Source organism: Seriola lalandi, unplaced genomic scaffold (genome assembly GCF_002814215.2).
Source record: "Seriola lalandi dorsalis isolate HSWRI2012SDOR001 ecotype SW California unplaced genomic scaffold, Sedor1 jcf7180002051610, whole genome shotgun sequence".
NCBI classification, from domain to species: domain Eukaryota; kingdom Metazoa; phylum Chordata; class Actinopteri; order Carangiformes; family Carangidae; genus Seriola; species Seriola lalandi.
In genome coordinates, this window is record NW_019522163.1 from 4,663 (window position 1) to 15,260 (window position 10,598).

At 39.1% G+C, this 10,598-nt stretch overlaps 3 protein-coding genes across 3 annotated transcripts in view; 1 reads left to right on the plus strand and 2 right to left on the minus strand.

Moving 5' to 3' along the window:
• The window catches only part of LOC147819628 (uncharacterized), a 4,107-nt gene extending 2,850 nt beyond the window's left edge, over positions 1-1,257 (plus strand). Inside the window, exon 5 of the mRNA XM_087172037.1 lies at positions 671-1,257. Within this exon, the coding sequence (XP_087028163.1) occupies positions 671-1,257 (587 nt within the window). The remainder of the gene's footprint in view (positions 1-670) is intronic.
• A 1,836-nt stretch (positions 1,258-3,093) lies between these two features.
• Positions 3,094-5,506, minus strand: LOC111649663 (Fc receptor-like protein 5). The gene is made up of 4 exons (XM_087172036.1): positions 5,476-5,506; positions 4,945-5,007; positions 4,344-4,613; positions 3,094-3,794 (listed from the first exon to the last, which is right to left on the minus strand). The coding sequence occupies exons 1-4, from the start codon at positions 5,504-5,506 to the stop codon at positions 3,469-3,471; spliced, it is 690 nt and encodes a 229-aa protein (XP_087028162.1). The 3' UTR covers positions 3,094-3,468.
• Positions 5,507-5,996: 490 nt separating this feature from the next.
• On the minus strand, positions 5,997-10,516 carry LOC147819629 (high affinity immunoglobulin gamma Fc receptor I-like). The gene is made up of 5 exons (XM_087172038.1): positions 10,465-10,516; positions 9,042-9,287; positions 8,144-8,389; positions 7,801-8,043; positions 5,997-7,659 (listed from the first exon to the last, which is right to left on the minus strand). Exons 1-5 carry the CDS (start codon positions 10,514-10,516, stop codon positions 7,526-7,528), a joined length of 921 nt encoding a protein of 306 aa, XP_087028164.1. The 3' UTR covers positions 5,997-7,525.
• Positions 10,517-10,598: the final 82 nt, after the last annotated feature.

Sequence of the window (10,598 nt, forward strand, 5' to 3'; positions counted from 1 at the left end):
AAGCTCACTATTAATAATAACAAATATGTGGAGTTGATTGCCCCTGTCAGGTTGGGGGTTAATTGCTGCCCCGGATTCAAGTATCTCTGGGTGTTGTTCAGTAGTGAGAGTAAGATGGAGCGGGGGATTGACGGGCAGATTGGTGCAGCTTCAGCAGTAAATCTGACATTGTAGATTGCAGATACAAGTGACTGAGATGAGTTTCTTGCGGGGGGAAAGCTCGGAGTAAAACTTGCACTCCTTTACGTTGAAAGGAGCTAGTTGAGGTGGTTCAGTCATCTGATTATGATGCCCCCTTGGTGCCTTACACTGGAGATCTTCTGGGCTAGTCCATGTGGTACCAGACCCCCGGGTAAACCCAAAACACACTGGAGATTATATATCTCATCTGGTCTGGGAACATCTTGGGATCCCACAGGAGGAGCTGGAAAACGTTGCTGGGTCGAGGGACATCAGGAGTAACTTCTTGACCTGCTGTGACTCCAACCTACTCTGGATTAGGCAGCTGGATCGACAATATATTTCTTTTTGCAGTATCTTAATTGTAACATGTTGTGATTTAATGAAATTGTTTGTTTTATTATCTCTTCCCACCAAAAGTCAACACCACATGAGCACAACAGATGTGAGCTTCATCTAAACTCACTTTTATTCTCCTGTGTTCACACAGAAACCAAGATGCAGGAAGAAAGTAAGATGAGCAACAACATAGAACGTCAGCTTCTGATGGAGGAACAAAGAGCCAGAGAGCATCTCATGACAGAACATGAGAAAATGAAGTACTGGGACACGGCAAAGGCAAGAGCTGATGAGGAGCTTCAGAGGAATGAGGAAGAACTGCAACATGTGAAAGGGGTGATTTCAACACTGACAGGACAGAAGACGGATCTCAAGAAGCAGAGAGAGAAAGTCACCTCACTACTGCCGGAGGTGAGGAAATGGATAGAGAAGGAAGAGAAGAAACAGAAATCAGAATTAGTCAAAGACAAAAAAACGAAAAAGCGTCAAAATAAAATAGCGGACCTGCACAGGACAAAAAAGGAATATGAAGAACTGTTAGTGAACACAGACAAACTACTGGAGGCAACAGATGAAATGATTATGAAAATGACAGAAAAGAAGGGAAAACTAGAGATGGACAAAGTACAAATAAATAAACACCTGAAAGAGACAGAGAAAAAGAGAGACGAGGTTCAGAAGAAACTTCAGTCAGAAACAGAAGAGAAAACAAATGATCCACAAATCAATGATCTTTAGTCAAAAATCACAAAATGTGGTTTATTCAGTTCAGATCCCCAGTTTCATCAGTTGATCAATCTCTCTTAATTATTCCAAACTAGCTCTGTGACCTTTGTTTGACCTCAGTGTATAATCACCTAACACCCTCCAGGTCATGTGACTTTAGAAACTCAAACATATGAGGAAAGGAGAATAAGCTGAGTGGGTCGATCCACTAATCCAGTTCTTCAGAGTCTCTTCAGCAACACAAGTGTTCATGTACATTTTTTCAGATTGCTGCCTGTTCTGTGATGTGGTATATGATCTGCTGTAAATTCATGTTTCTTTAAAATGAGTTTAAAATAAATTTTACTCAGATCTTATTCTTTGCCCTGATTTATTGATTCGTCCAGTTTGTGTCAGATCAGAGTAAACGGCGCCACCTGGTGGTGAGATCAGCTCAAAGCTCAACAAGGGAGAAAGCTGCTGATCCGCAGCAAAATCAACAGATCATCAGTTTCCTCCCAACAGAAGTTGAATCAAGTCAAATCATAAACAAAATGGTGCAAATGAGACTTTATGCATCATTTTCAACAAGTCCAAAATTAATGCAAATATAATGCCACATACAAATATATGGCATTATATTCTGGAAAGAGAGAGAGAGAGCGGCTGCTGGCAGAGAGGAGGAAAAGACAAAACTTGACCAAGAGTTAAAGAAGTTAGAGGAAAGCAGAGACTTTTTTGTGTACTGTAATACTGTCACTGTTTAACTTTGAATTTGTGATGAATTTGTGCTGTTTTATCCACCACTTTTTTCCGGTCATTGTGATTGGTAACTCTAAATCCATAATGCTCCAATACAGCAGAACAAAATGATGCCGGTGGATCCTCTTACTGTACTTTGTCTTTATCTTGATCAGCGAACCAAACAAATCTGATTTCTGTACTTGAACTGCTTCATCCTTGTGTATATCCATGTTTTATAAAAAAAAATTCTGGCATTATATGTTATTTTTTTTATTTATATATTTGTAGTTCTTAGACATTACTTCATAGCTGTTGCCTACTTAATAATGCATGTCTTTTTTGTGTGTGATGGTCTGACATTTGTCTTTATGTCATGTGTTCAGTGTCACGAAGATTCATGATCAATGTCCAAAATCAGACCTAAATAAACTAACAAATAAAAGTGTATTTTCAGCAGCCAATTTATTTGATCTCATTATGCACTTTGTCCTGATAAGTTGGGGTTCAGATGTACAAGTTATTTAAGACATCAAAGATTCAGCAGCTTCTCAAAACCAAACTACGTGACTTCAGATACCTGTGAGTGAGAACACACCCACTGCTTCTATTCACAGAGCTGCAGAGACGTTGTGGTTATTCTGCTCAGGCTTTATCAGGGTTAAACACTCACATTATAGAAAAGTGGGGTGGTTTAAAAACACTACAAATGTCACTGAGACTTCTGACAAAAGTTATTTTATTCGACTGAATTAAAAACACAGAAAGAAAAAAGACAAAAAGAAAACAAAGATGAAGTCAGTTGCACGGTTTACTCATTAATTTGGTCTGGTCAGGTTATCACAGCTTCTCTTCTGTCCAGATTCGTCAGCTGTAGAAATGCAAATAAATAAAAAAAACTTGATGAATAATAATCAATAATACAAATTTGAAAAAGCTTAAAAATTGCATGCATAATTTTCTTAACAGTTTTTTCTTTTTTGCAAAAATACAATTTCATTGATAAAGTAAAGGCTCTCTATGTTGAATTATATTTATTATATATTATAAAACAACAACTAAAAAGGTATTTCTTTCTTTGACCTCACAAATACCATGATTTTAATTATCATGAAGTTATCTTAAAGAATAAATGAAAGGGTGACTGGAAATTAGACAAATGGTTGGTGATAGTATAGATATAAGTTTTCTTTTTACACCTGTCTCCCACAGTGACGTTTTCTCAGCAGCAGCAGCAGCAGGGCCGTCCATAAAGCGGTGCCGACCATCCTTATGAGGAGGTAAAGCACAACAGGAAGTTGATCGGAGCAAATGTGGATAGTCTCTCTGTGATACTCTGGAATGACAACGCTAATGTCAGAACACACAACTATTTAGTGAATAAAACATACAAATTATTATATTTTTGTTATACCTTACTATTTAAATTGTTCATGTTTTACGGCTGTGGCCAACAGTAGTGGACAAAAGCCGAGTACTGTTGACCACAGCTAATTAGATAAGCTAGCTAGCCACCATTAGCAGCTCAGCAAGCATGTAAATCTTGATATAAATAATGGTAAAGAGTTGTAACACAATCTCGCCTCTGACAGTCAGCCAGCTCTCTGCTGATTCTCCAGCTCCAGAGACGCTGCACTTGTAGAGTCCTTCATCAGACCTGGAGAAACTGGAGATGGTCATGTTGTCATCTGAGACGCGCTTGATGAGGCAGCCATTTTTATAGAAGGAAGACGAGAGGTTGGTTGAATCTGACTTGTGTCTGCAGCGTAGAGTCACAGCATCTCCCTCCATCACAGGAAGGACAGGACTCTCCAGTATCACAGACCCAGCTGAAAAACATATAGTATTATAATTATTGTGAATGACGTGACTCTTATAGATTCGTGACCATATACAACTGAAAATTGGTGGTGACCCACTGCAGAGAAAGTCTGAGGTCACTTGAATGCAAGTTCATGGAAAGTATTGCCAGACTTTACAAACTGAACAATCCCCATATTGGTGGCTTGTCTGCTTTCATGTTATTGGGCGAGTCATTAAAAGTAAGTTCATTGGCCTTTAACATTGGACTTTGGTTGGAGTGAGACGTCCATGTTCGTTTGTTGTTCAGTCAATCTATTATTATAGAGAAGCTCCAAGAGAGATTTAATTAAAAACACAAAAGCAGGAAAACAGTCGCCCACTGAGGAGCCTGCATTTTCTCCCCAATCACTTACACTGGAGGCGCATTACTGGATGTTTTAATGGCAGGTATGAACAGATGAAGCAAACTAAAGTTACCCTTCTGGAGGTCTTACTAGCTCATAATACACTCTTTAAACTATAGTAATAATTAATACAAATGTGCGTGTGAAAGAAAACAGTTTGGGTAAACCTACCTGTAACAGTGATGTTGACAGTGTTGCTTTTCTTCCCGTCTCCTGTCTCACACCAGTACTCTCCACTGTCTTCTTTGTAAACATTTCTGATGATGCAGAGGGATCCGTCCGAACTTCGCCATTTAGTAGTACCACATGTGGCGTTTTTACTTTGGGTCTTACTCATCACTCTCCCCCCGACTTCCCCATTAAACCCCTCACAGTGAAAAGAGATGGGCTGGTATTCAAAGTGCTGAAGGCTGTTCGGAACGACGCGAGGGAAAGATGCATCTGACGCCAACAAGAGGGACGGAAAAAGACGTCAAAAAGAGTTCATCAAATCAAGACAGAATAAGGCTTGAGAAAAGCAGATGGATGGAAAACTTCCTAAACACAGAATTCAAACTGCTTACACTGATATACAAGCAACATATTTAAGCAAAGGAAGTCAAAGCGCTTCAGTGCATATGTCAAAATACCTTTCCTCTCTTCCTGGTATTCTCTAGACCTTCAATAACAGGTATTTTGTGTCTAAACAGCATTTAATTCTGGCTCATGTCTTTAATAGAGGTAGTGAATCATGCAAAAGGAGTGAAGGTTAAAGGTAAATCTGGTTATTTACCAGCTTTTGAAGCACAATAATTGTCCTGAACTTGCATCAGCAGCAGCAACCACATACTTATCGCTGTGTAGAGACAAAGGAAGAGAGTTATATATTTGACATGTATATAAATGCACATCCGCTAGTTAAAAACAAAAACATTTCAGCAGCAGCTAATTACATTCATGCCAAACAAACTGATTATATCATAATATTAATGGATTATATCTGTTGATGTAACACTAACAGTACAATTTTAATCTTAAGTATTTAACAAGTCACTGACCAGCGTAAATGTAAAGGAGTTAAAAGTATAATAAACTAGTACAAGTGTAAAGTAGCATGAATGTTTTGTCAGAAACACATCATCAGATCTTTTCCAGGCTTACATTTTGTAAATGCAAATGTAATGTAACTAATATCTCCTGGAAACTTCGACAGCGACTCGTCACAGTTAATTTACAGGTTAATAATGTTCTGTACTACTGCGGCTCTAGATGCTCCAACCCTCCCAGGACACCATCATGTGAAACAGACTGACTCAATACTCACACAGTTTGATGTGGAGAGCAGTGACCTCCATGACGTCTTGCTGCGGACTGTCTGAGACTAAAATAAAGCTCACATTTAGCGTAGATGAGAAACTTCACTTCCTGTGTGGCGTACTTCTGCAGTGTAGAGGCGTCAGTGCTACTCCTGAGATGGTGACATGTATAGGAACACTGTGCTGATTTCTGATCGGACAGCTCTGATAAGTGGGTCAAAATCTCCTTCCTCACACTTTTTATTTCAGTTACATCCTTCCAATTAATCTTGTTTTATTAGGAACTTGGTCAGGGTCAATACATATACAGTACAGCACTCAAAGTGAGCCAGAGTTACCGTAGAAGCCTAACTTAAGAAAAAGGGTAGCCCTACTCTGCCCTCTGCTATAAATCAGCCACTCTCACGCCTTCTTAAAATGAGGTCAAACAACGTGTAAGAAACCATGCCATGAGTGACTGTGGAGAAGAGACACAGCAACAGCTTCACTTGTAGAGTCCAAAAACATCAACCAGACCACAGAGACACAGTTTGAGATTTTAGGCGTTTTTATTTTTTATCTTATTTTCAGTTCACTTTTTTTCCTTTAAAGGCTTTAAAACTATGGCATTATGTTCTAGGATTTATCATCCACGCTGAATAGCCAATGGTTTTAGGTTCAGCTGCTCGTATCAGATTTATTCATTCTTGCAGTCGTCTTTATTGTGACATGAAAGAACCCACAGCCTCTTTTCATAGAGATGTAGAGATGTGTGGTTGTTGTGCACAGGGTTACAGAAACATTACCATGGTCAGAGTAATTAGAGGCACTGGGGTTTAAAAGAAAAAACAATGCAGATCATAGAGAGCTTACGTGGTTTAAAAACACCTGAAATAGCTTGTTACTTGTCTTCACCCCTGAGAAAAACTTTTCTCACGATAAGACAGTGGTCACGGCACAACAGCTCTACTTATTAAAGTATTTTACAATTTTAAGTAACTTAGTCAAGAGACCAGAAACACCTGAAGAGTTTTCTTTTTTATGTTTGTTAAAAGAAGAAAAAGTAGAAATCTTGACTATTAAACTGTTTCCACAGACAATTACAGACAGCTGTAGCTTTCATTTCACTGAACAATAGGAAACATTCTAGTTTTCTCATTGTCTTTGTACCTGTATTGTTCTCAAACTTTTCACAATCAACATATTATTTATTATATTTATCCATGCCTTTGTATTTTAATGTTTGTTAACATTTCAAACATTTTAACCCTCTTTATATTCCCCTTATGTCCTAATAACCTATAGACATTGTTCCTGTGCTTCACACGATACAGAAAAACATAGCAAAAAGAAAAAAAACATGCGCAATTGATAACAGCAAGATATATCAAACAAGTACAACTTATAGTATCTCAAACATGAAAATATTTACATGGACCAGTTTTATCTGTAAGGTGCAACATGCATGTGGTTCATTTACTTGTTTGAAAAGAAATGATTATCATGTTTGGTTTTGTTTACATTGTTGTAATGTAATGTAAATAAAGAAATATTGATAATGAGATGTTAGCAAGTCTATCTTGCTAACTTACCTACAGCATCGCTTAACTGTGGCTATTTCATCCCTGACTACTAAATACAGAAACTTAGAAATTTGATGAATTATTGTCAAATTATTGTTCAATTACACTGAAGAATGAATGGAGGTGAATGGAAGTGAGGCAAATGCTTATGTATTAACTGCAGGGCCAGTAAGAATCACCAGTTGATTATCCTTAAATTAGCTCAAAAAAGAACCCTGCTGCATCGTGCATACTAATATAACAGGGCTCAATCCTCATACTCCTCTTTTTCCATGTACTTGCTTTTATTTGGCCAAATTAAATGATAAAATCTCCTGTCACATTGTTGCTGATGAGACCAAAACCTTCCCACTTTTTCATTCCCTTATGCTTAGTCTTGGTTTGTTTGTCCCTAAATGATCAACAAACCTAGGAGAACATTTGGCACACACTTCCAAATGTTTTCTTGGTTTAACAATCTATTTACTTCATTTTATTTTATTTATGTACTTATTTTTTACCTCAGTTTGAGTTTCAGACAGTGACGCATCATCAGAGCAATCCATAAAATGGTGACCACAGTCCTTATGAAGAGGTAGAGGAGAACAGGAAGTTGATCATAACAAAGGGACATAACCCCTATTGGACACGCTGAAATGATAATAGAAAACATTTATTGTAATGTAACTGCCCAAAGCTTTGTAAATTTAAATATTACAACATAACACAAAACTACATTTTAATAGCACATTTGGAGATTGTGGGTTTTTTTTAATTTGCACTTCCTCTCACCTGTGACCGCCAGCCTCTTCTGTAGTGATTCTCCAGCTCCAGAGATGTTGCATTTGTAGAGTCCTTCATCAGACTTCAAAGCAGTGTGGATAGTTACGTTCCCAGTGGAGCTTCTCCCAATAAAGAGGCCATCTTTATAGAAATCAGCTGTCACATTGGAAGTTATCTTGTTCATGCAGTGCAGAGTTACAGCTTCTCCCTCCATCACGGGAAGGACAGGGCTCACCAGGACTACAGCAGCAACTGATAAGCATGTAATTAATAAACAGCACAGGCAATATTAAAGAGTAAGCAGGGGGCATGGTGTCAATTATAATCTGTATAAACCTTTATTTTGTCTCACCTCTGACAGTCAGCCTTCTCCCTGTCGACTCTCCAGTTCCAGAGATGCTGCACTTGTAGAGTCCTTCACCAGACTTGGAAACACTGTGGATGGTCATCTCTCCTTTATAGCCAGTCCCAATAAGGAAGCCATCTTTGTAGAAATCAGCTATGTGCTTTGTGGAAGTTTTCGTCTTTCTACAGCGAAGAATCACAGATTCTTCCTCCATCACTGGACAGACAGGGCTCTCCAGGATCACGTCACCAGCTGATCAACATATCAATAAGATATTTTCATGACTCAATCAAAAACACCACAGATGTACTGTTAAAATAATCAGCGGTGATCACTGGCATACATTTAAAACTGATCAGCCCATCGAAGAAGTCCCCTCCCCCTCTCATCATGTGCAGACTATCAATAGAAGCTACAATTTACGTGTTCCGCGAACGCACCACATGGAGGCGATGTTAGATACAGCATGAGGAAAAAGACTCTCTGTTCTCTGTCTAATTGGGGAAGTAAAGACTCTGGTCTTTAAGTTCAAACTACCACCAATTTCAAACCCTCTGATACTGAAACATGAAACGGCACATGTAGCAGTTCCCACTGCGCTAAGACCAGGCTCCACTTGGGTAAACCGTTATTTCCGGCTTTTAGTGTGAACGCCTGACACGTCTGAATGCACCTTTTCTTGCTTTAGACATGAACAACACACTGTCTTCTATCATTGTACACAACAATCACTTGAGCTTCTATTTGCAGAAAGGAGGCGCAGGTGAGCCATTTCAAATCTCCAGAGTAGCTCCGATAACTGGTTACTGCAAGTGATGACATATGTAATGTATAACACTGCTGGCCAGACATTAACACTTTGTTATTTGAAACTGCACCATGTGACAGAATTGAAGCTCCTCACCTGTGACAGTCAGCTGCCTCTCTGCAGACTCTCCAGCTCCGGACATGTTGCACTTGTAGCATCCTTCATGAGACTTGGAAATACTGTGGATGCTCATGTTTCCTGTATCACTGCTCCTGATTAGGACGTCGTCCTTGTAGAAGTCAGCTGAGAGGTCGAATGAAGGCATCTTGTTTCTGCAGCGCAGAGTCACGTCGTCTCCCTCCATCACAGAAAGGTCGGGACTCTCCAGGATCACAGAACCAGCTGAACAACACAAAACTAATATCAAACAAAGAGTTCCAACAACATTAGCAGGTATAAGTGGGTTTTTTTAAAAGCATGTAATATTATATAAATATACAGTATATATTTGTAGAAATTTGAAGAACAGCTATTCTACGGGAATGCAAATGAAACAAAGACATAAAATTAAAGTTGATGGATGTTTGCAATTGTTTTATTTTGAATAATTACCGGTTTGTCCACTGCAATGAAATCACAAGCTATATTTACATATAGAGCGTTATGAGTAAAAAGCACAGTACTTCACTCTGTAATTCTTAACGGCAGAAGTGAAGTTCAGAAGTTCTTTAAGTTTATTCTGTTAAATCTGAATACTTAGTAAATGTTTTAACTTTAAAACCCATCGCCAGCATGTAACCTTGCTAATATCTTGCTCTGGAGGAAACTACTTGTCTGCCTGCACACACTTATTCATTCTATTGTTAAAACAGATATCATAGTTTCCACCGTCAGTACTCACACAGTCTGATGCAGAGAGCTGTAACCTCCATGTTGTCTTCCCGCTGACGGTGTGAACTTCAGAGAGAAAGTACAGCTGAAGTGAGAGGTAGGCGAGACCCTCCCCCCAACGCTAACCCTTTCTGTGCTGCTTCTTCCTGGACGGGAGGCAGTAGTGAGCTACACTGTGTCCTGTAGAGAGACCCTCATGTCTTCCAGCTCAGACCCTTCATCTCTGTGAATGTCATGGTGTTTGATTCAAATTACGACAGCTGAGGAACTGAGGCTATTCATTCAGTTGAGTTCATGTACTGTAGCTGGCCAGATGTTAACATGTTCCAAAGAAATAAAGTCATTTCTTTAACTCGTATTTCCTGCCTAGCTGACTCATTAACCATGAACTAAAGAAGATTATTTACTGTTAAAAGCTACTTCATGTGTCCAGAGACCAGCATCAACCATTTGATTGATCGGGAGCAGAAGACAAGTGTTTTAGAGTCTGTCTAACTATGCAAATAAGGGAACTGTAAAACATCAGCTCATCTTTGGTGAGCTGTGTTACCTGTGACTGGAAGCAGCCAGCAGGTGGCAGCAGAGGAGCTTCAACAGCTGATCACATAATGAACTCCCTGCAGGCCGTCAAGTGATGCTTTCCTAACATGAGTCCACTGTAAATGATTCAGTCTGAGTGAACTTTGACCTGTGGGAGCAGCATAGAAGGAGAACAGGGCGATGATAGAGGGTAAATGCATTTGTCCTTATTTTAGTATTTGATAAGGAGCTGTAAACAGTTAATGTCCCCACCCTGCCCACACGAAGCGAGAAGCAACTTCA

Coding starts and splice junctions, on each gene's coding strand:
- LOC111649663 (XM_087172036.1), bottom strand. CDS start 5,506: ATGGAGGTCACTGCTCTCCACATCAAACTGT. Junction 4,614..4,944: donor TTATTGTGCTTCAAAAGCTG/GTAAATAACCAG, acceptor TGTTGGCGTCAG/ATGCATCTTTCCCTCGCGTC. Junction 3,795..4,343: donor TGTCAACATCACTGTTACAG/GTAGGTTTACCC, acceptor TATGTTTTTCAG/CTGGGTCTGTGATACTGGAG.
- LOC147819629 (XM_087172038.1), bottom strand. CDS start 10,516: ATGCATTTACCCTCTATCATCGCCCTGTTCTCCTTCTATGCTGCTCCC. Junction 8,044..8,143: donor GAGAAGGCTGACTGTCAGAG/GTGAGACAAAAT, acceptor CATGCTTATCAG/TTGCTGCTGTAGTCCTGGTG. Junction 7,660..7,800: donor GAAGAGGCTGGCGGTCACAG/GTGAGAGGAAGT, acceptor TTATCATTTCAG/CGTGTCCAATAGGGGTTATG.